The sequence below is a fragment of the Exophiala aquamarina genome (genome assembly GCF_000709125.1).
Source record: "Exophiala aquamarina CBS 119918 chromosome Unknown aczIA-supercont1.4, whole genome shotgun sequence".
NCBI lineage: Eukaryota > Fungi > Ascomycota > Eurotiomycetes > Chaetothyriales > Herpotrichiellaceae > Exophiala > Exophiala aquamarina.
The window spans coordinates 1,935,277-1,958,801 of record NW_013550584.1 but is presented as its reverse complement, the minus strand read 5'-3'; the positions used below and the strand labels follow the sequence as shown (position 1 = coordinate 1,958,801).

The following is a 23,525-nucleotide window of genomic DNA, read 5'->3' as shown; positions in this document are numbered from 1 at the left end:
CTTCTGATCTTTCACCTGTAGTTGGTCTACGCTACAAGAACTACCCATGTCGCGAGCATGTTCTGGGCAACATGAAATTCGAACTGTCCTTCGCAGATCATCATCTTTAGGACTCTTCAAAGACTGTCCTTGCTCGATGTGCTAGGAACGACGGAGTCGGTGAAATGGCTCAAAAGAAAAAAAAAGCCACGATCTATCAATGTCGTGATTAGATCGACTGAGATCAAGGATCACGAGAAGGCGTTGATATCCCTTGCAGTGGGCATGATACGAGGTACATTATGCAACAAGTGGATGATAATTGATCCTAGCCACTAGCCTGGCATGTCCACGCCTGGAGAGGAATCACTTGCTTGTTCATCATGAGCGCTGATTCAGCCACTGTGAGAACACCTTCGGCAAGGACAATTCGCTCCCCCTGAGAATGCCCTTCACCGGACCGTGCAGCGTTCGCAGTTGGGATTTAGACCCTGGGTGGGTGCCGGAAAGCTGGTTAGCCGATGTGATCATTCTACCTCCCTGTTAGCATCTTGGTTACCTCGTATCCACGCATGCATGCATGCATGCACACACCTACCTGTACTCCGTACTCACATCACCCCAGGCTGCAGAGCAACCTTCCCTTGCGTGCTTCGGCTCCTAGTCAAACATCAGCCTGCTCCTTCTGAATACCTCCGAGCTTGAAAGAGAACATTGAGCTAGCCGTCAGAAGACATGCCAGTGTCGACACTAGCTTCCTTCGTGTCCGGAGGTTGTTGGTTTGGATTTTGAATTGATTCGAAGCTCCTCCCCATTCAAGTGTTATCATCATAGACTGTGACACATCTTGATCAAGTTCAGCCTTCATGGTGATTATCAGGCACCTCTCGTTCGCTCATCTTTCCTGTGAACTGCTTCATCGTGATTTCCACCCAACAACCTCTTGTGCTTCCAAGGCACCATATATCGAGTATTGGCAACACCTTAGCTTGAAGATCCTGTCAAGATGGCGCAATCTTACGCTATGAAAAATGGCAGTAAATTTGCCTCTGGGATCCATCATTCGAGATCATCCTCCGATGATGCAGGAAGTCCTGGCATCAAGTCAATCAATCGAGATGAGGAGGAATTAGCAAGACTGGGCAAGCGTCAGGAGCTGAGAGTCAGTAATTGTGAGATACCAAAGTCAGAGGCTTTGAGCTGATCTTGATGTAGCGAAATTTTGGCTTCATGAGCATGCTGGGATTTTCGTGCGGGTTGATGATAACCTGGGAAGGCTTGCTCACGGTCTTTGTGTACGGTTTGACAGACGGCGGTCCAGCGGGTCTGGTCTATGGCTATCTGTTCTGCTGGCTGGGTTATTTTGCCGTGGTAGCAAGTCTGGCTGAGATGGTCTCAATGTACGCTCGGGTCGCTGTCCAAGGCATCGGCACTCCACTGACATGAGCAGGGCACCCACAGCCGGCGGCCAATATCATTGGACATTCCTATTCGCACCGAAGTCATGCAGAAACTTTCTGTCTTTCATCACAGGCTGGCAATCGGTTCTATCCTGGCAAGCTTGTTTGGCCTCAGCTGCATATCTTGGAGGTACCATCATTCAAGGCTTGCTGGTTCTCAATTATCCAACCTACAATGCGCAGAGGTGGCAGGGGACACTTCTCCTATATGCAGTTATTTTCATCGCAATGCTCTTCAACACATTGCTGGCCAAGCAGCTTCCCAAGGTTGAGGGAGCAGTCTTGATTATCCACGTTGTTGGATTTTTCGGAGTGCTCATTACCTTGGTCTACCTTGCACCGCATGGCAGCCCTCACGACGTCTTCGTTCTGTTCTTGAACAATGGTGGATACGATAAGGGTACCTCGTTCTTCGTTGGCCTCATTACAACTGTTTTTGCGTTTGTGGGAGCCGATGGAGCAATTCACATGTCGGAAGAGATTAGGAATGCATCCACTGTGGTCCCGCAATCCTTGGTCGCTTCTATTGGGTTGAATGGAATCCTAGGATTCTCCATGCTCATCGCCATTCTCTTTTGCATCGGTGACATCGACAATGCTTTGTCAACACCAACAGGCTTTCCCTTTATTGAGATTTTCTATCAAGCGGTGCAATCAGTTGGGGGCGCCACGGCCATGTCGGCCATAGTACTATCGTTGATGATTTTTGCCTCCATTGCAGTTTTGGCTGCGGCCTCTCGGATGATGTGGGCCTTTGCTCGAGATAACGGATTGCCAGGATCAGGTTTCATCTCTCGAGTTGAGCCGCGAACCAAGCTACCACTCTATTCGATTGGCCTGTCGGTGATCATCACTTTACTGCTTGGGCTTATCAACATCGGCTCTTCGGCCGCTTTTAACGCAGTTGCTTCACTTGTCGTCTCCGGCTACCTTGGTAGCTATACTCTACCAATGATCCTGTTACTCCACAAGAAACTCACCAACCCATCCTCAATTCACTATGGGCCTTGGAGCCTCGGTCGGCCGCTGGGGCTTTTCTGCAACATATTTGGTCTTATCTGGATTGCTGTTGTGATGACATTCAGTTTCTTCCCTGCCGTTAGAACTGACCTGACTGCGCAAACCATGAACTGGTCCTGCCTGCTCTGGGGTGGTACGATGATCCTAGGCATTTTGAGCTATTTTGGATACTTACGCGGCAGATATAATGGCCCTGTCATTGAGATCGATATCATTGAGCAGGTCCATGGTGTCTGATTCCACAAGGCCTGCACATCATATCGGTAAGGCGGGAATAGGTAAAGCAATTTTGCAGGAGTTGTAGCTTGAACCTCTTGAAGCACCGACGGGCTTCTTGTGCATGTGAACCAGGACCATCACTTCAGGAGCAAGTAGACTGCTGCATTAGGAGGGCGGATCAGGTTGGTCGATGCTTAGCCCGCTGGTACAAATGGGCTCGGCTCCTAGGACTGCCTTCTTTGCGGCGATCTGAGTTGCGAGAGAACATTCAAAGAGAATACTTTTCATCGCAAAAATATCAAGCTCAGTGTGAATTGCACGTGTACGCATGTAATAAACAAGAATCCCACAAGATTAAGATAGCCACAAGATTGTTGTTAGGGCGGCTCATTCCCATTCTTTGATAGACCTTATGCTGGGAAGTTCAATCATCACTAGTCAGATACAACACTGTTCCATTCTTGCTAGAGGGTGCGCCCCATGGCTGCCAGAAGTTAGAACCAAGACCATGGTCGGGAGGCCAAAGAAGGCTTGAAAAAGAGATAGGATCGATGGATCTTTCACAGATGCAGTTAGCATGCTCCAAGGAGCTACTCGACACAGAGTAGGCCAACTCGCAGAGGCAAGTTGCCAAGACCGGGTGAAAAGGGGTGACCTTTGCAAGGCTGATCCTTGGCTCGGCAAACATTCCACTTCAGGACCACGCGTCTTCTCTGAAATATGAAACACGATCGACAGGGCGTGGCAAGGACATCTCAACCCCCTAGGGGTATGCCATTGATTTTTCTTTCTGTATGCCTGTCCTGTGCCACTGACGGAGAGAACAAGGGCATGTTAACACCAAGTCAACCCCCACCCCACCCCTCAAAAGAAAATCGAGCCTGCTGATCAACGATTGGTGTCGTTGAGATGCTAATCTCGAAATTCTCCCCTTACCACCGCTTCCTGCATCAGGCTGTAGATCAAATCCGTTCGTGCTGTCGTCCTCTGATCCTGCTCAATCATGTGAGAATGTGGACTTCTGTGGGGAACACATACCCACAAAATCTACAACACTGAGCCACAAACGTGCGCACTATCTGTATGATACGTTAGACAAGTCAACATGTTCCCGCAGATGGCGTCTGAACCATCCCTGTCTGTCTCAGAGGCTCTTCATATGGACATCTTCTAGATGAAATGAAATTTATGCTCCTTTACAATCTACAGAGGTATGTGGCTTGGTGATTACTTTGATAGCAATATGCGTGCTTCTAAGGTAAGCTCGTCACGATCGAGCTTAGAGGTCACTTCCGAAAACCCTCTTCCAAAGAGCGGGTTGCAGAAAGACGAAGAGAGTCAGAATGACGCTCACTGGCCGAGTTCGCCTGCCACGACTATCCTTACCACACCGAACTCAGGAATTTCTCCTCGGCAACTTCTCAGACTTCTCGGTCGGCTTTTATATCTACTGGCACCGAATTGTCTTCGTTTGTTTCATAAGAATGGAATGCCACAAGTCGAAAAGGCGTCATCAACGGCTTTTCTCGACGGCATGCGTGGGATGGCGGCCTTTGTGGTCTTCATCTGTCATTTGACATATGGTACCTTCGACATCGGTCATGCTTATGGCGCAATACCCGAGGGAGAGTCTCCGAGAGATTCTTCCCACGGTTCCTTGCTTCGACTTCCAATAGTTCGTCTCTTGTATTCGGGGCCCCCAATGGTGGCGATTTTCTTCGTCATTTCGGGCTATGTCTTGAGCTATAAACCGCTAAAGCTCATGCGTGCCCAGCAGTACGAGTGCCTGATGCTGTCTGCAACATCCACCGTCTTCCGACGAGGCTTGCGATTGTTTCTGCCCTGCTTTGCTTCGACCTTTTTGGTCGCAATCCTGGCACAGCTAAACCTTTACAAGATCACGGAGGCATTCTCGGAGCAGATGCGCGGTATCAGAGAGGACCATTGCTACACGCAGCCCGATCCTTGGTCGCAGTTCACGGACTGGTGCCAACAAATGCTAATCTTCACCAACGTCTTTGACTGGTCGCTGTATGGTGGGTCCATTGAACTCGACCGCCATCTGTGGACCATCCCCGTTGAGTACCGATGCAGCATGGTGTTGTTCTTGACACACATCATGGTCGCAAGAATGCCACCCAGGATAAGGCTATCTGTCTTAGTTGGGTTGATGGCGCTGGGCGCTAACTGGAATCGATGGGATCTTTGTCCTTTCTGGGCAGGCATGATCATCGCAGAGTTAGACCTCATCAGTATTGAGCAAACGTCAAACAGATTGTCCTTCTCAGCCTTGGCCACAAACACTTCTGATCTCAAGGAAGCCCGTTGGCACATTGCATCTACTACCCGTCAGCCAGGGAAGGGCCCCATGGATGCAACCTACTGGTTGCTCTGGGCTTTATCGCTCTTTCTGCTGTCCTACCCGGATGCAGCCGGCCACGCTACACCAGGCTATGTCACATTGACCTCTCTCATCCCAGCAAACTTCACACAGATGCACCGGTTCTGGCCAACTGTCGGTGCTATTCTGATCGTCTTGTCAACCTGCAATTTAGACTTTCTGAGGAATAAGATCTTCTGCTCGAGGCCATTGCAATATATGGGCAGGATCAGTTTTCCTTTATATGTCATGCATGGTCCTGTTATCCATACTCTTGGCTATCTGGTATGCACCTCCCTCCGGATATTCTCTCCAGATGGCTCAACTGACATTCGTATAGATTCTACCCACGACTATAGCTCGAGCGACGCCCGACGCAATGCGAGATTTCGAAATGGCATTTTTCAAGTCCTCCCTCGTAATCATCCTCGCAGTCATGTGGGTATCGGACATCTTCTTGCGTATGGTCGACACGCCCTGCGTCATTCTCGCCAGGAATCTGGAGAAGAGAATGTTTCTTGAGTAAATGAACATTCTGGTATTACAATATTGTGGACCGTGAAGACTACTGAGTACGTGGATCACACATTAAGGACGAAATCCTCTTGTCGATACCAAATTTCAGAGTTTCAGCAGTACTACCTACTTTTCATCAAGTCAATCCTTTCTGCTCTCGGTTTCAATCCTTGAAGTCGGTGCTCTCATACACCTCCCTATAGTCCTCTGCGGTCTCCTGGAGGTCAGCAATAAATGCTCGCAATTGAGCTCCAGTGTCTGAACCAAGGGGTAGTCTGAGGCGTCGTTTACGGTCCACAAATAGGCCTTTCTTGGCGGCATACTCCCACACCCTCTCCGCCAGAATCGCCGGATCACCAGGCTGCTTGAGGTTATACTTAGAGAACGATCGCCTTGCATCGCCAACGGGGGTACTCTCGTACTCCGGCATTGCGGGTGCAAGATTCTGCCCCGCCGACGCAGAGGCAAGGAAATTTGTGCGGAAATAGCCCGGTTCGACGATCGCTGCCTCGATACCAAACGGTGCGACTTCTTGTGCCAAAGCCTCGGTGAGGCCTTCCAGAGCGAACTTGGTCGAACAATAGATCCCATTGCCGGGGAAGCCATGGAATCCACCAATCGAGCTGAAGTTCAATATCAAGCCTGACTTTTGGGCTCGCAGATATGGCAACATGGCGCGTATCACACGCAGAATGCCAAAGACGTTGATCTCGTACTGTTCTTTGACAGCTTCGTCACTGCATTCATGAATGAGATACCGCTACCAGCGACAAAGGAATGAACAAGACCTACCTGATCTCTTCGATACCACCCATGTATGCATATCCAGCATTATTGACCAAGACGTCGACCCTTCCGAACGCACCTACGGCTTCTTTCGCAAAGCCATTCACCTTCTCCTGAGACCAAGAGAGGTCGAATTTGATTGTGGAGACGTCGGGCCCCTGGAGACCCTCAGGAACCTTTTCAGGGCTCCTGACCGCAGCGATCACTTTGTCGCCCTCCTTGAGTGCTTTCAAGGCGATTTCGAGACCAATGCCGGTGTTCGCCCCAGTAATGAGCCAAACTCGAGACATATTGTCGATAGATCAGGAAAGCACGGTATCGAGACTGTGAAGTGTGGATGATGATGAAGAAGTGCAAATTGGAATAAACTTCCTCCCTTTCCGCCATGAGGTGGAAATATATTGTATAATCGGTAGCGCCAACGGATTTACCATGCGTACCATCGCTGTCTCGTTCAAGATACCAGCCCACCCTCGAATACGTCTGGCTGTGTTGAAACAGCTAGTGGCATTGCCAAGTCATAAAAACACGCAGGCGGCAGGCCCTGCGCCCTATGGCCAACTATCGCCGAGATGGGGCTGCTGTCCTAATTCGAAGACACACTTACATAAACACCAGGGCCCGAGGGGGGTGAAGTGTTTGGCGTGCGGCTTAGTCAGGTGGCTTATGTATGTACTCCACGGATACGAAGCGGGCGGGCGGCCGCTCGATATCGATCTAAAATTCGCTGTCAGTATCTACGAGTCGTTTAACTGTCCAAGTCATATATGCAAATGACGCTACAGGGCTGCAGAGCTCATCTGTGATACGAGACTGGTCCGGAAACGAAGTAAGTGAAGAGTGGCGCGGTCTGTATAGCTGGGAGACCACATGAATGTGCTTTCTACACGCGGAAGGCGCACCTCTTGGATAAGCATGGAATTCGATTGTGACAACATTGAGAAATATTGTTGGCCACGCGCGGCGCGGCGCAAGGCTGGTCGAGATCCCCTTCCCGTCAAGCCAGCCTTGGGAATGGGTCGTCGTGGCTGGTCCTGTCGAGTCTCGGGCGTGCTGACGACCTCGATGATCTTGCTTTTCATCATTCTAATGCATTGGTGCGAAGCGAATCAAACACGGCTCCGAGATTTTGCCTGGCGAATCTGAAGCTACGGTGTGTGTGCTCGTACTGTGGGGACAGTATTCTTTGCACGGGTGGCTTGTCAAGAGCGCTAAGTAGCAACTGTTGTCTGAAAGTGTGGATAGCAATGATTATCAACGAATCGCCATTCTTGCAATGATTAGGATCTACTTTTGACCCTCTCTATGTGAGGGCCCAAATGGCTAACAGGTCACATCCTTATGACCTGGCGTTCACAAAGTCCACCAAATCGAAGAAACTCTTCTTGAATCTCCTCTCCTGCGTGGTCCGGTTCACTGTTTGCAAGCCAAAGTGAGCTGAGTAGTCTCCAAACTCCCAATTGTCTGCGAAGCTCCATGCAAAGGCCCCGGCGACTTCCACACCATCCTCCCAGATTGACTTCAACACCTCTGACATATAGCTCAGGTAATAAATCGAACGAGGCGTGTCAAAGAGCTGATCGCTGAGGTCGATCTTCTCGTCTTCGGCGAAGACTGGAAACCCAAATTCTGTGATGATGACGGGCGTTTTGAACGTATTGTATAGATATGACAGGTACAGTCGCAGATAGGTCGGGGTGATGTAGACATATGACTGCGATCGGTACCCGATGTTCCAACCTGCAGGGTTGACAGTAGTTTGATTAACGCAATAAGGCGAATATGGACTCGAGGAATTCGTCGTGCATTCGAGTATCGAATCGATGGAATCTGGAACGGGCGGGGTCACTACAGTAGCAGTATATGGGTCTATACCGAGAAAATCAGCTGTTCCACCGATGTATGCAAGGTCCTCTGTCGTCAAAGGAACATAATCAGGAACCGTCTGCTTGAACGAGTCCGGATAGTCGATTCCAAGGAAGATCGGATTGCAGAATGTGCCCAGTTGGAAAGAATTGAAATGGTCAGCTGCATATACATCGTTAGGGTTCGAAGGATTGCGAGGAACGCCGAAGTTGTCGTTGAACTTTATGGAGATTTTGCCTGTACCACCCAGCGTTTCTTTGTAGAAGTGATAGACTTGCGCGTGAGCCTTGATAACATTGTTGACTGATTGGCCATTGTCCGAGTACAGCAGTGGCTCGTTGAATGTGAACCAGACGGGAACTCGGTCTGCATAGTGGGACATAGCTATCTTAGCATAGTTGACGAAAGCATCAACAAAGGTTTCATTCTGATAACCACCGTTGACATAGCCAATCAATGGAGGTTCTTGTGCCGCGGTAAGATTGCCCGCAAAGAATTGCAAAGGCGTGTCGAAATGAAACAGTGTCACTGTTGGGATCATGCCTTTAGCAAGGACGAAATCGATCAAGTCTGAGTAATGCTGTAATCCTTGCTGGTTGACGGGAGTTGACGGGAGCGCAAAGGGAAGTATGCGACTCCAAGCAAGACTGAAGGAGTAGTATTTGACGCCCATTGAGGCCAACCGTTCGACTTCTTGTTTGTACAGATAATAGTTCTCATTTGTAACGTAGTCTTTTGCCCTATCATCCTGAACCAAGATATCCATTAACGTCGGTGCCTTGCCTTCTTCAGCGGTGGCGCCTTCGATCTGCGACGCTGAGCCTGCTACTCCAAACATGAAGTCCTCAGGAAATTGATAACAGTCCGTCGGTCCAAAGTAATCTGCCGGAGGCAATATCAATTCATCTGTTGGAAGGGCGGTTGGTTCCACGGTCGTGCTGTAGAGTGCCTGCTCAGTAAAATTTGGGGGTTTGGCTGCTTCCCACAGTGCAGTCCAAGCCGCATTTCCATAAGGGTTGTTCGTATCATTCGCGGAAGATGTGGCATTGGGATCCCATCTGCCCCAGGTCGTATATGATAACGATGGGACCAGAGACGTCAGCGACTCTGGAGGGGGTGCGTACGTAGCGGCCATAGTTGGAGCTGGCACCGAGGTTGCTACTCGTATCGTCTCGCTCATCGAGTAAGCAAATGAGGCAAAGTGGTAGGCTGGTTGAAGCGATGATGCCGCTGTAGTGCATTGCATTCTTGGGGCTGGACCAGTTGTAGTGATATAGTATTGTTGTGCATTAGCTGATGACGCCCAGAGGGACTCTACAGCTAGAAGGAACAGCCACATTTTGAAGGTGTGCCAATTTTAGCCGCGACGAAGTTGAATATTGAATGCTCAATATAGTTGATCATTAGAAGAAATAGGTTGAACCAAGGCGAGGAGAATGCCTCCGAGGTTGTTTTGTACAGTAGGTACAAATCTGCTGGACTTATAGTTCCTTTCTTAGGCGGTAGCGATCCTAGAACATAAGCTTTTGCAGTCAATCCACGGCCACCGACGTCGTCCCATGATGGGAGCTACGACGTTGCTGATCATGCTATCCAGGATTGACGCTGTCTTCCCCGTTAGGGAGGGGGAACAACATCGAGAAGTGTAACGCTCTCCGCATTGCTGTTGCACATCGGTGGCGTCCTAGTTTTGAGAAATGGATGCTATTTCGTCATCGAGCAGCCATTATTCCTGTTTGAGCAAACTTTCATCGTCTTGCAGTGGAAGACTAAGTTGAGGGTGGTTGTCTTGGTCACTTAACTTAAAGCTTTTTGTCAAAGAGCTTCGCTTGAAGATCCCCCTACAGGTTGTGATCTGGGGGGAAAACCGTCGGTGTAGTGATTGAGCGAGGCGTGCCCCGCCATAATTACTAACTTACCTTGTAGCTAAGTTCTTAATGCACAGAAAAATCAATGCCAGCAGTTCTGTGGTGCCGAGTCGGTCTTCTCGAGTTAGCCTTTTGCGCGGTAAAAATGAACTTGTCCCAGTTTAATGTATTGGGCTGTGATACATCAAGTTGCAGCATGGTGTGGCTACTATTGATGAGACTGTGCCTAGATTATGTATCACGAGGATATGGTGTACGTCCCATGCACAACGATACACCGGGGTATTCACCATAGCTCCAGTAGCAAGAACCAGATGAGTTGATTGGAACGAAACTAGCAAAGAAGGAAAGGAAGTCGAGCAGGCGTCGATTTCGAGTGTTGGCGATCACGTGTCAAGGTCTGCCTATGTAGCGAGTGAGTCTAGTGTCACGTGCACGATGAGAACCTGGCTCACGACTCACAACTCTCCAGCCCCATGCCAAGATCAAGCACAAGCAGATATAATCATGAACGATTAGTCTCAGACAAGCAAGGCGAGAATTAGAAGGGGCTTGGGCCTGAGCAGGCTTATCAAGTTGTCTGATGTGAGGATGATCAGAACTACTTAATCCACCTTCGCTCGAATTAGGCATCTTGATCCCTTAGCCCTACAGACCGCCATAATGTGGGCTGCAAGTAACTGTCACCGCCACAGTCAGGCCAATTTCTGTGAGTGAAAAAGTTGGCCTACTCCGCCCAGATGCGACCTTTCCTCTGAGAAAAAGTACATCCGCCGCAGCTACTTCGCAACACGCCATCGGTCCTTTGCTCCGCGGGCCGGTCGAGACGGTTCCTGGTGGTTCCTGGGCACCCCTTGGGGTCCGCTGCACACCTGGGGGGCCAATGTTTAAGCTTAGATTGCGAGATAGGGGTCCTCCGGGGCACCCGCGATTCGTGAAGTGGCCGCCCCACATCGCTGACGCTTCTATGTTTGATCCCCTTTTTGCCTGAAGAAAAAGTTGTTCTATTTCCCTTCCCCTGCGCGTCGACTGCGTCAATTTCACGCTCCCTTTTCTCCGACCATTTCTTTCGCTTATAGTACCACCCACGTTCACTCACCGCAACCTCGTCACCTTCGCTCAGCACACTCGTTCTTCAGCAAGCAATAGACTCATAGACTTTGCAGTCTTCTTTTTCGTTTTCGTTTGCACCTACCCATAGACAAAACGCGTTCCTCTTGTCTTGCAATCCAGCCCAAGTCCTTCCCTATTACCTCGCGTCCCTGAAGCTCATCAACAACACAAACAAACCACTCGCATCATCAAGATGGCTCATTTTACTATCACTACCTTCCTCGCCACCACGGCCACTGCTGTTGCGCCCTTTCTGATTGTCTACAACATGCCTCAAAAGAAAACACAGCTGTCCACCTTGTCATCTCTCCCAAAGCCGCGCCCTCTCGCCGCTCTCCGCGACTCGCGAGAGCAATCGAAAGTCGGCTCTGAGTTCAGCCTCATTTAGACAGCTTTCTCGCTCTTTCGCAACTACACAACACCAGTCGTGTCTCCTCAGGCAGCAGTAGAAGTAGGAGTTCAGCATTCTATGGGTCGTGACTTGGGGTTGAAATAGAATGGTTCGGAGGATGGTTGAGCCTACATGACGAATTCATAGAACGGCATTCCTTTCTGAGGTGCTTTCCACACAGGATGGAGGAGTTATGATAATCACGCAGCTTTTGGTATTTTGGTATTGGGCATTTTCTCTTCGGCTGGTCTATCAATGTAATATTCTCCATCTCGCCCCTCGTGCATGGCTGGAAGCCAACCAAGTCGAGTAGCCTCCTTTACCAGTCGTCATCTCGGCTCCATCATGACATGATGGTCCATGAGAGACCGACTCCTCGTCCATCGCGTTTTCGTATTTGAGACTGAATCCTCGGAGAACTCTGGGCAGCAGAGCGATGTCCAGTCGCGTGTGTTCAAAGCGACGAACCAATTTCTATCCCGAACGCCGGCAGTGCCGCAAAAGCTGATATGATTGTTCCCGTCCCAGATCTTTGCAGACGCGAAAAATGCAACTTCGTGGTTAACACCAGAGTATCTCTCATCGCATGTACCTTGCACTCAAGTAAATAGAGTCTATCATGTAGACAAGCTGAGAGCAGGATGAAGGATGAACTCAACGTCGACAAGAAACGGAATCTAGACTTGTCCCATAGACACCATTTTCTTCCGCAGATGATTTTTGTACGCTCCGATCGAGCCATCCCATCGTCGTACAGTCTTGTTTTCGCATACCATGATATCTTTGGCAATTTTATCGAGTAATCTACACAAGCGGTTAACTGAGAATTCGAGAAGGCAAAGCAGTACAGCATACCTGAAATCGTGAGATACAACGACCACACCGCCCGAGAAGGCATTGATGGCATCTGCGAGTGAGTCGATGGTGGGAATGTCAAGGCCGTTGGTGGGCTCATCCAATAGCAACATGTTAGGACTCTCAATGGCCAAAAGAGCAAAAACGACTCGAGATCGTTGACCTTCAGACAATGTTCCCATCAATGCTGTTTGGGCTTCGCCAGAAAGACCATATCGGCCGAGTTGTTGTCTCCAGTATTGATAATCCTGTGAAGTCGAGGCATATTTGTCACGAACAAAGTCGAGGGCGGACTTGGTCAAGTCTAGTTGATCAGCAGAGTGTTGAGAGTAGAGGCCAAGTTTCAAGTGAGTATGTCTGCTGACACTTCCACCAGTGGGACTGAGTTTGCCAGTCATGATACGCAATAGTGTCGATTTACCGACACCGTTCGGTCCCACAAGAGCCGTTCTGCTGTCCATGTCCACACCGAGATCGAGGTGTTCGTACAGGTTGTCCTCCTTTTTTCCAGAATAGCTGAAAGTAACATCATCGAACGACAGGACCGGGGGCGGGAGTTTCTCAACGTCGGCGAATCTGAAGGTGAAGACGCGATCTTGTGCAACAGGTTGAATAAAACCGTCTGCTTCCATCTTATCCAGGATTTTTTGTCTTGATTTAGCCTGTCGGACCAAGTTTGCATATGTACCAGCAGAGGCAATGAACTTCTTGATATGTGCGATTTCGTCTTGTTGCTTGACATAGGCCTTTTGCTGGTTGACCTCTTGTTCAGATCGAGTCTTGACGTAAGAATCGTAGTTCCCACCGTAGTAGATCAATTTCTTCTCTCTCATATCGATCATGTTTGTGCAGACACCATTCAAGAAGTCCATAGAGTGTGAAACCAAGATCAGCGTCTTATCCCACTTCTTCATGTATTCTTCCAGCCACACACAAGCCTCAAGATCAAGATGGGCGGTGGGGTCGTCAAGCAGTAGCAGGGATGGCCTGACAAAGAGAGCCCTGCCGAGAGCCACACGCATCCTCCAACCACCGGACATGTCTTTGGTCTTTTTGTGGATGGTCTTCTTGTTGAACCCCAATCCAGTCAGAATGAGAGAAGCTCGAACTTCGAATGTGCTTGGATCCATTGCTTCAGAGCGCTTTTCAGGTCAGTAAATATTGCTGGTCAAGGGATGCAATACAAACCTCGTAGATATCCATCAACTGTGGGCTTTCAGGGCCCTCTTTCTCCAAGATCTCTTCCGCAAGATCATCCAATCTCTTGACTTCCTTTTCTGCCTCTTTGATAACCCATTCGAGTGCGCCCAAATCGGTCGGTGGGGCACCCTCGTTGAGGAGATAGATGTCGACATGCTCAGGGAAGGGAAATTCTCGCTTCTCGATAGCCTTCAGAAGTGTTGATTTGCCACATCCATTTTCGCCTAGAAGGCCATATCTTCGACCTGCGTTGACTTCAATAGTTGAGTCGGCAATGAGGACTTTGCCATGGAAAACCAAGGAGGCCGAGGTAATTTTGACATCTCGACTGGCCTCAAGAGAAGCGAGCACACCGGTTGTGACTCGATCGGAAAGGCCGTGTTTATCCATCTGCTCGGTCAGCTGCTTGACCTTCTCCATCTTATCGGCCCCGGTTGCGGGGACGTCGATTTCATCTTCATCGAGCATAGGAGGGTCATCGTCACCAGCTACCGATGACGCTTTTGAGCCGTTTGTGGAAGCATTTCTGGAGGCGGCTTTGGAGGAAAGTCTGGATGCAGCGGTTTTCTTGTCACCCTTCTCAGCCTTCTTGGCAAGGCGAGCGGCCTTCGATGAAGAGACTGGCATTTTGTCTTGTGAATTAGCAGAGGCCTGGGTGATGTTTTACTTGGTGAAGAATTCGTGCAGCAAGGCCAAACAAGAATTGGCGGGGTTCCCTTATCGATTATCGGTGCCTGCGACAAAGATACGGTAAGGGTGGGGTTCTGGGTAAGTCGATGGAAGAGTCTGTCGAAGGACTAACAAGACTCGAAGACGGGATCCAAAAGGCCTCTTGATAGCGTAGGAATGCCAAAGGAAAACAAAAAAGAATTCAGCGCTGGGGAGTGTAGAGAAAGAAGTAATGGTGGTAGTATTATTGGACTGCAAGTTGGTGGTTAGTGACTGAATCGTCGAAGGCAAGAAAATTTGGTTGCCGCTCTTTGATTGAAGGCTTGCGAGGCAAGACTTGAAAGTGGAGCCAAACCACGTCACACATGCCAAGCCTGATATCTTGCTGTTTTTACAGAGGAAGTCCGTCCTAGTCAAAATTAATGCCTGAGCCACAGAGAAGCAGCCTTTGCAAGCCAGGATGATATAGTAGGTAGGTGTCAGAAGTCATCTCAGTTCATCGATATTACAACCTATGGCAAAGTGAGCTCATATATCTCTTCCTCATCCCCTATGTCTTCTCAACTCGAAGTCGTTACTTGCTCTTTACAACAAGACCTGGCATGCTATGAAGGAGTGAATCGTAGTTGGACCATTCCAGGCAGGTTGCTTCTGTGAAAAAAAGAGTCGAGTCTTGCGAAAGTCAACTAGATGAAATTCATAAATCATGGCCCGTTTTCTCACCACCACTTTTAATACCATCCACTTGATGTCGCCGTTGCTGTTGCTGGCCAATCTCCCCAGGTCGTTGTACCATCGCCGCCGCCGCCGCCGCCATCACTACCTCCTGGTGCGACTTGGGTACAAGATCTTGTGTCTGTTACTGTAGCCGTAGTGGTCGTTGTCGCGCCACCTCGAGTGATCGTGTTGGTCAATGTCAATGTCGAAGTAACAGCACCACCTCCTGGGAGAGTAACAGTTCGCGTTTGGGTTTGGGTTTCTGCTTGAGATACGGCGGTCACCGTCTGTGCCGGTCCTCCGCCTGGTTGCGTGACTGTCACCGTCTGTGCTGGGCCTCCGCCTGGCTGGGTAATTGTTACAGTTTGTGCAGGGCCCGGTCGAGTTACTGTCTGGGTTTGTCCAGGTCCTGGAACTGTGACCGTTTCTGTTCTCACTCCACCTGGAATGGTGATTGTCTCCGTCCTCGTACTTCCAGGTATGGTTATCGTCTGTGCAGGACCTGGAATTGTCACAGTTTCTGTCCTTGCTCCACCTGGTTGGGTAAGTGTTCGAGTTATCGTGGTTGGCGGGCCTCCTTGAGTGACTGTTGATGTTACCGTCTGCCCTGGTCCAGGCTGAACGATGGTTTGAGTAATTGTTCTTACTCCCCCTTCAAGGGTCACAGTCAAAGTTGAAGGAGCCGGGCCTGGCAGAGTAACCGTAAAGGTTGAGCAACCATTAGTTCCTCCAGGACCAATAGGGGTGAGTGAAGTGCATGTGCCCGGCAGAACACTAGTTATCGTGGTTATGACAGTCGATGAGCAACCACTGTTGACAGGGTTGACATCTGTACTGCCCCCACCACCACCGCCGCCGCCTCCATATGAATCCCAGGTAGAAGTACTGCCATCCCCTCGGGCATGGAGAGGATTTGCAGAGGCCGGTAAGCTAGACCTTTGTCAGATAGAAATATGCGCTTCGAACGGAGCAAGGATAGAGAATTGGGTGGAGAGTGTCTTCCCACTTCTGTATACTCACCTAGAGAGAGCGCTGGCAAGAAGCCAGAGCTTCACAAGTCTTGACTGCATGATTGTAGACGATCCGAAACCTATTGGAATTGCTCAGTCGAACAAGTTAGACTGATGAATCCTGTCGGAATTGATGAACACAGTGAGATGGTGATCCTCTGCTCTGCCTTTATAGGCAATGAGTATGGACATCTGGGAAAACTTCGAGTCCGTCTGAAGATGCACGACAGGAAAGCAGGAACAAGTCGCTGTTCCTGATGTTGTGTTGCTCTGGCCTGCATGTTGAGTAACTTCGTTGCCAGTTGCCGCAAGTTGCAGAAAATATGATGCTGGGATCCCAATACAATGTCAGTTAGCAATCAAACCGATATTTCAATTTTAGTTAGGTTTGTGGTCTCCTCGTTCCATTTGATCCTGAAGGCGCTGCCAAATCAATCGTTTCTGGTTATTCTTAGAAAATATAGTTGGTAAAGTTTGAATCCAATACCAGGGTCCTGTCTAACCAAGTGTTGCACAGCAGGCAGCTTTACCTGTGTGTATTTGATTCTTGTTCTGGATAGCTGCAAGCCAGCGTCCTGGTCGTGCCTAAGGAAGCTACTTCCGGTCTAATCCCCCCTTTGTATCAAACATATTGTTGACACAATCGCAAGTTCTGAGCCTGGGTAATGCAGGAGCTTGTCGAGACTTACAGTGTGAGACAGTCTTGCTTTGCAAGTAGAGAAAGCATTTCCACCCTCGCCATGACTGTGTGCTGGTCTCGCCGAAGCCACAACAACACGTGCCAGGCTAATACGGGACATGGCTGTTTTCTAGGTCAATCAAGGAAGCAATTTGATGGAGATTATGATGTCGTGGAGCACTTTTGCTAAATAAGGCTGGCCGTTCATGGCTTTTGAGAAAAAGGCAGGGATGACTTGAACCAGCCATCGGAATGGAACTTTGCCCGAGAGAGCTCGTGTGACTGTTTCTCATGCGAAAGAACTCGATTAGTTCAGGATTTTGGTGATGAGGCGAGGTGCAGTGTACTTATGCAGTCGATCAGAAACTTCTCTCAGACCATTGGCTCGGTCTCAGGTTTTAAGCTTGATTGTTGGAATGCACCCATTTGAACTGGTATTGTACGAGCGATAGTGTGATCTTACATCAAGATGCAATCTCCGAGGATACTGGTTCTCCTCTAGAGAACCAACACACATACCATTCACAATCATGTTATTGTTGAACGGTATGAGAGCGTAGAAGAGGCTGGATAGCACATGTGACACAGTTCTGACGACATTGCTCAGGCTGGATTAAAATGGTACGACAGAAGCGAGGACTCCGCGGTCGCAACTGACATAGTCACGTTCTGTGGAACTGACAACGCCATGTCTTGGGTTGCAACGGATTTGCCTCCAGCGACATGCTCGTAGAGGATTTCGGAACGGAATGTCGATGTCGCTTTTCAAGGGCAAGGGTTCTGGTTCTGCACTCGATAGTACGCCTGGACCTTCAAAGTAGAAATTGTAATCAAGACCATAGATCGACCGACATTCAAGCATGGCCAACAAAGTCGCAATTTCTTGTCAAAATTAGACATGGGCAATAGTTTAGCTTAGAGGTCAGAGGTTCATTCAACATCGGCTGTGATCAAACTGCACCATACCTGAAAGCTCGCAGTCGCTTCGCAGTTGAGATGCACCGGCATCGCGCTTGAACAACTAATCAGTATCAAAGCGAGGAAACTCCTGTTTCCAAACTCAGCAGAGGCGACCCTCTTTATACGAACAAGCAAGAGTCTGCTCGTCCTGCTTGCGTGTAATTCGCACGTCACGGGATATTCAGCTTTCAGGAGCTGCAAAATGGTCAATGGACCTCATGCTCGACGAAACGCATACCCACCACCTCCTACTCAGTGTACCCATAAACGGTTACGAGGACTTTCCATTGTGTGATGCCACGTGAAGTCCATTAAACATTAAAGGAGATGAACGGATTGTAGGGCGTCCCCGGGTAGTACTGGTAGCTCAATTGGAAGAAATAGTTCCACTCGTTCAAATCATCTTCCGATTGATGCCAAGCCTTATACGTTGGAGCAGATAGCTTGATGCGCCACGTACTTCGAATATCATTGATAATCTGGCACTTGAATTCTGATGCTGTCCATTGTCCCTTAACATATATCATTCTTATTCATCTTTTCAGTATGAGCCTGAGATCGAAACGGGACGTACCCATCATTTCCAGGGATCGTGAGTCTCTGTCTCCGCAAGAATACTCACCTCAGTAGACAACAATATTAAGCGCCTAGGATTGTTCTTTTGTCTCGGCTCTGGAGAGCCATCTACCAAGTTGTTGTGGTGAGGAACGCAGGTCTATTGAAAAGCCGTGCCACCAGTAAGTTAGTTTTCTTTGGGCTGCGATGGCAACAGAAAAAGAGCCAGATCCAAAGCATGATGGGTGGTCGTTGTAGGCCGTGGAGGGAGGCCTAGCAGTGAAGCAGGCCTAGAAGCCACAGGTGTTGAGGTTCATTCAGGCAACTTGCTCCTGAGTGAATTTTGTCTTCTTCACTTTGATTTGAATTACACACCACCTTTTGAACACGCCTTGCACCTCAAACACCCTGATCTCTTCTCTTCCTGTTTCTTTATCATTCGATATCTCCTACCATCATCCATCACGCTCCCCTTCAATCAGCATTCGCTTCATCTTGTGGACCACCATCGCCTATCCTCAACCCTCACTTTTACTTCTTCTCTGTGCTTGACGCAGACAGAGCGACTTCTCTAAGACTCTAAGACTCCCTCTTCCCACTCACTCAGACGACTCAACATGGCACTGCGTACTTTGCCAGCTGTGACCTTTCCTGCCCCTACTGCTTTCCCAACCGTTGGGTACGGAGGTTCCTATTTTGACAAGCCAGCATTCAAAGTGCCTACATACGGCACTCGTCCGTACGCTAATATCACTTGGAGGCTGCTCGAGGACTATGCACGTGTCTTGGCCAGCAAGAATTCCGCCGATGGCATTGCGGCTGGCGTAGCTTGGGCAACCTTCATCTACCTGCTGGCCCTGACGCCAAACAAGAAAAGAACCTCGCCATTCCATACCTCCCTGATCCTTGGAGTTGCTTTTCTCCTGATCCATTTGATGATCAACCTCATCTCTCCTTGCATGACTGGCTTGAACAAATACTCGGCCTACGCTTTCCTGGTTGGGACCGAGAATGTCATCATCACTTCACGCTTCATATCAGTTCAGGCTGCAAGTTTGATTGCCGAGATCATCTCCTTCTGCTGTGCTAGCCTTTGTCTCTGGCTGCAGGCCAAGGGTTTGATGACCAGCATGCAAAACAGATTCCCCCGATTTTACCGCATCATTCTCGGCTACCTCATTTTCACTTCGGTGGCAACGATTGTCGCTCAGACCGTTTACATCGTCAAGTCAATCAACAAAATCAGCAAAAGCTCAAATAAGGTGATAACCGACTATTTGATGTGGATCATCATTTACCACTGCTTATTCGCCGTCAGTATCGGGAGCTACTCTCTGGTCTCCATGTGTTCCATTGTGAGCATCATCTGGAAGCGGCCATCCTCTGTCGTCAAAGGCCACAATGCTTATGCCTCCGCATTGAATTTGGTCGGACTTCTTTGTGCACAGTCTTTCGTGCTCCCCTGTGAGTTATAGCCGTGGACTCCAGGGAAACCTCGTGCTAACCCATGTGACCAGTCATCTTCTGCGTTCTCCTACTGTCAATAAGTCCAGTCAGGGTATGGGTAGACCCAAGCGTGATGATCCTTCCGACCGTATATCTGATCATCCCATTGGGCACATTGTTCATGACCATCAATCAGAAACCTACAGAGATTCGACAGGATGACAATCAGTACAAACCAGCCCTCAGTCCAACCAAGCCGAGTCACCTCAAGCGTGACCAGTCCCCAACGCTGACCAACAACAGCACCAATCCCATTTCAAGTCTCACGGCCTTCTATTCGGACCTTGAACCTGGAAATCGCCACCAGCCCACTTCTCCACGCTGTAATATCGAACAAGAGCTTGCAGCCATTGATATCATTGACACAACCACGATCGATTCGCGATCACACAAGGGCAGAGAGACAATCGTGCAGAAGGATGCCCCTCGACCAGATTCATGTGTTCTGAGTGGGAGGACTTTGTGACTTCGCTCGTAAGTGCGCACCACCCAACCCGAAGGTACCATTGCTAACGTTACATCAAAGAAAATCACAAGACTGCCAATTTGGCTCACGATGTCGGCACTGCAAACTGGAGCTCGAGATCAAAAGTGCTTCCCTCCCCGACTTTCATGCACACCTGCATAGCATGTCACAGTTTCCAGAGCTGTTATGTCCTATCCCAATCCCATGGGACGAATTTTCCCCTTCTCTTTTTACACAAACATCTGCGATGAAATAATTTGCTTTCAGACACAACTCCGTTTGTATCGGCGGACGAAATCGTATCATGAGCGGCAAAAATATCTACAATCTGCTGGAAACTCTGGGCACAGTTGGGCTAGATGCGAGGATGGATTCACCAACCGCACATATCACTTCATATCGCATAAGGGAGGGCCGACGAGGAGGCAGTCATCCCCAGCTGCCGATGGCTGGACCTAGATAAACGTGTACGTGTGCTCGACCACTGCAGTGCTGTGAGCTCGAAATTCTGATTTCACGGTCGTGAGAAGTTGCAGAAGAGGGGCTCCGCCCGTGATGGCTCTTGCAACTCCCACGGTTCGTGTAAAGTACATGCCTAACCAGTCAGGTAGAGATAACAGAACTTGAGTTACGAGAATGATTCTCTCCAAGAAACCACATGCCTCATAATGGATGTTTTCGTGCATTCATTTTGTAAAAATCGACAGCAGCTATATCAAGAAGGCAAAGAAGAACCAGCAGCAGCTGTATTGGCACCAGCACCGGCACTGCCAACAACTATTCTCTTCACCAACCTCACCCACCGCCTCCGCCTCCATTCGCCGGTGCGACCTTTGTTCTCCAGCCTGGTGGCCTCCTCCCAGTCCCTGACACTCCCCAGACTATTTTTAGCAGCGCTGCTACTTGCCTTCTTTTTGAGCTCTTTCTCCTTTTTCCTCGCTGCGGCGGCGGCGGCTTTGTTCCGCTCCTTCTCTCGCTCGTCTATCGGCCTCGGGAGCTCGTAGTCACCGTACGCCAGCCACAGATCATCGTCTCGGTTCAGGCCGCTGCCTGGGACCGGGGGCAGATCCCATACCCAGCCACCAAAGTCTAGATTCACACTCTCGCGCCGCCGTTGGAGTTGGTTCGAGCTTGATTTGCGGTGTGAGTGATGTTGGGGTTGGATTTCTGGGTCGGTGCCTCCGCTTATACTCTTAGTATCTATAGCTTCGTCATTATCGTCGAGATCGTCGTCCTCGTTGGCATGATGCAACACGTCATACTCGACGCCCACGACCAGTCGTTCATTCACCCATTCACCGGCTTCCAGATCGAGTTCCCATTTCTTGCTCGCCCACTCCCATCCTTCTGGTGGGGCCACGTCTTCGAAGAAACGTGTGCCTCGTGGGCGGTCTCCTGCGATACGGGAGGGGGAGAGTGGATCGTATGGAGTGGGTGTAAAGAGGTGAGGTTGCCATTCGGCCGCTGAAGCGTTCGCTGAAGAAGAAACGGATGTGAGTGGGCGGTGTTGGAGCTCGAAAACTTCGACTTCCTGAGTCTCTGGCGTAGTGGAGAGTGTAACGGCAGAGAGGGAATGGAGGGTGGCTTGCATCACGGCCGGCGTGGCTGGTAGAGGGATTCCACGAATGAACCGTTGGTGTTTTAGTGTGGGGTCGCTGAGTGCGAGTGAAGCTTGTCGTTCAGCGCGCTTTTGCATTCGTGCCAGCCATTGCTGTGCAGTGGGATGGGAGCTGACGGTGGTTGCCCAGCCTGCCACCAGTAGGATCAGCCGCCACGGCAAAAGATGCGCGGAGACGAACGATAGAGTAGTGAGAATGGTCAAATACACAAATAGCTGGGAAGAAAATGTCTCGTTGCTGAAGTTAGTCGCTGGTGCAATTGTCGATACTAGAAAGTCGTGCATATTGCTAAAGTCTGCCATGCAGTTTTGCAGGTCACGCATATTGCGGAAGAAATCTTTTGAGGTCTCGCTGGCGGGTTTGATCGTCCTTGCTGGGGCAAGTGCAGGGCCTGCATAGTTTTGATGGTAATATGGAGTGGTGCTGGAGATGATAGTCGCTGGCGGTGGAGGTGGGTGTCGCGAGGTGAAAGCTGGGACCATGATGAAGAATAAAGCCACTGCGAGTGGAACGACGATCAGAAGGTATGGATCCAGACACACAAAGGTGTATGTGGCGAGGAATGATAGAGTATGAGATGGGGTTCTCCAGGTGAAGAGGCGGATTAGTCGGTTCTGAAAGACGAAGACTATACCAATGCGTGCATTGAAACGGCGAAAATTATTCGTCATCAGCGGCAGCGAGAAGGCAGGGCGAGAAACATATGTTGACGACCGCCGGTCAACAGGCGAACCACCCAGGTCATCATCCACATCCTCTGACGATGGGACAACTTGTTGAAGTATTTTGGAGAAAAGTCGGTCTTGTAGTGAACCTTTGGAGGCTGGGCTCAGCTCGCTCTTCTCAAGTTGAACTGCAGCGACTTCTTGCCCTTTAGTCTTCAAGCGAGATGGTGATGGCGAGCGCTTGAGTCGACTCCGGCGACTGATGGAGTCGGCTTCGCTGGAAGAAGCCTCAACATCACTCTGCGAGACCGTGATGAGTGGCACTGGCTCATCACGATTGGCGAAGACGTCAACTGCATATTCATCCATTGTACCAGGACGCTTCGAGACATGCTATTGCTCCATCTTCGAGATAAGACAGAGAATTATATGATGAAGTCTATGTGTATGTCTAAATCAGATTGCGTACGCCTTGAAATTGACATGCGAGGCAAGCCACAACGGAGATGTTGTCAGCGACTATCACGTGGGAGAGGCCGGTGGCTACTGAAGCTGCCACGTGATCCTAGTTTTCGAATATCGGATCGGGTTAATTGATCGGAGAGTTGATGGCGTACTCCGTACACATACTACGTATGTACCTCGTACTGTAGACCCTGAAAGCACTGACACAGCAGAGAAGAGAAGAACCCAGGGGCAGGGGTTCATCCCCCATCTCAATTCGCGCCGCTAGCACTGATATCAATCGTGAACTTTGCCTCTCTTGGATTGAACGGGGAGGCTCTTGGTTGATGGTAAGCAGGCTACTGGCAGCTTTTGAACTACTGCATCAACAAAGGTTAGGCCATCCTTTGTTTGTTGACGCAAGGGCCACCCCCCTCAACAAGCGATGCCAAACTCCCTATCCTCGCATGTTGCCAGCCTCGACACGGGCTAGTTCCGGCAAATCGCCCAGGAACAACTCCAGGAACGTTCTGTGAAAGCAAAAGCTGTGGCACGTTAGAGATCCCTCCATCAAAGAGGCAT

The 23,525-nt window shown here is 49.7% G+C and overlaps 9 protein-coding genes across 9 annotated transcripts; 4 read left to right on the top strand and 5 right to left on the bottom strand.

Moving 5' to 3' along the window:
• Positions 1-985: 985 nt before the first annotated feature.
• On the top strand, positions 986-2,696 carry A1O9_05814 (uncharacterized protein; the record flags this gene model as incomplete). The annotated part of the gene is made up of 3 exons (XM_013405029.1): positions 986-1,141; positions 1,195-1,379; positions 1,430-2,696. 3 exons carry the CDS (start codon positions 986-988, stop codon positions 2,694-2,696), a joined length of 1,608 nt encoding a protein of 535 aa, XP_013260483.1.
• A 1,225-nt stretch (positions 2,697-3,921) lies between these two features.
• Positions 3,922-5,584, top strand: A1O9_05813 (uncharacterized protein; the record flags this gene model as incomplete). The annotated part of the gene is made up of 2 exons (XM_013405028.1): positions 3,922-5,343; positions 5,399-5,584. The coding sequence occupies 2 exons, from the start codon at positions 3,922-3,924 to the stop codon at positions 5,582-5,584; spliced, it is 1,608 nt and encodes a 535-aa protein (XP_013260482.1).
• A 153-nt stretch (positions 5,585-5,737) lies between these two features.
• Positions 5,738-6,650, bottom strand: A1O9_05812 (uncharacterized protein; the record flags this gene model as incomplete). The annotated part of the gene is made up of 2 exons (XM_013405027.1): positions 5,738-6,311; positions 6,367-6,650. 2 exons carry the CDS (start codon positions 6,648-6,650, stop codon positions 5,738-5,740), a joined length of 858 nt encoding a protein of 285 aa, XP_013260481.1.
• A 1,049-nt stretch (positions 6,651-7,699) lies between these two features.
• Positions 7,700-9,361, bottom strand: A1O9_05811 (beta-glucosidase; the record flags this gene model as incomplete). Its single annotated transcript, XM_013405026.1, has 1 exon — positions 7,700-9,361. One exon carries the CDS (start codon positions 9,359-9,361, stop codon positions 7,700-7,702), a length of 1,662 nt encoding a protein of 553 aa, XP_013260480.1.
• Positions 9,362-11,400: 2,039 nt separating this feature from the next.
• On the top strand, positions 11,401-11,595 carry A1O9_05810 (uncharacterized protein; the record flags this gene model as incomplete). Its single annotated transcript, XM_013405025.1, has 1 exon — positions 11,401-11,595. One exon carries the CDS (start codon positions 11,401-11,403, stop codon positions 11,593-11,595), a length of 195 nt encoding a protein of 64 aa, XP_013260479.1.
• A 680-nt stretch (positions 11,596-12,275) lies between these two features.
• A1O9_05809 (ABC transporter ATP-binding protein ARB1) lies at positions 12,276-14,280 on the bottom strand (the record flags this gene model as incomplete). The annotated part of the gene is made up of 3 exons (XM_013405024.1): positions 12,276-12,402; positions 12,454-13,595; positions 13,642-14,280. 3 exons carry the CDS (start codon positions 14,278-14,280, stop codon positions 12,276-12,278), a joined length of 1,908 nt encoding a protein of 635 aa, XP_013260478.1.
• A 773-nt stretch (positions 14,281-15,053) lies between these two features.
• On the bottom strand, positions 15,054-16,109 carry A1O9_05808 (uncharacterized protein; the record flags this gene model as incomplete). The annotated part of the gene is made up of 2 exons (XM_013405023.1): positions 15,054-15,969; positions 16,060-16,109. 2 exons carry the CDS (start codon positions 16,107-16,109, stop codon positions 15,054-15,056), a joined length of 966 nt encoding a protein of 321 aa, XP_013260477.1.
• A 2,751-nt stretch (positions 16,110-18,860) lies between these two features.
• On the top strand, positions 18,861-19,897 carry A1O9_05807 (uncharacterized protein; the record flags this gene model as incomplete). The annotated part of the gene is made up of 2 exons (XM_013405022.1): positions 18,861-19,707; positions 19,761-19,897. Coding segments are annotated over 2 exons (984 nt in total), but the record flags the coding sequence as incomplete, so codon positions are not given.
• A 1,033-nt stretch (positions 19,898-20,930) lies between these two features.
• On the bottom strand, positions 20,931-22,868 carry A1O9_05806 (uncharacterized protein; the record flags this gene model as incomplete). The annotated part of the gene is made up of 1 exon (XM_013405021.1): positions 20,931-22,868. The coding sequence occupies one exon, from the start codon at positions 22,866-22,868 to the stop codon at positions 20,931-20,933; it is 1,938 nt and encodes a 645-aa protein (XP_013260475.1).
• Between the last annotated feature and the right edge of the window lie 657 nt (positions 22,869-23,525).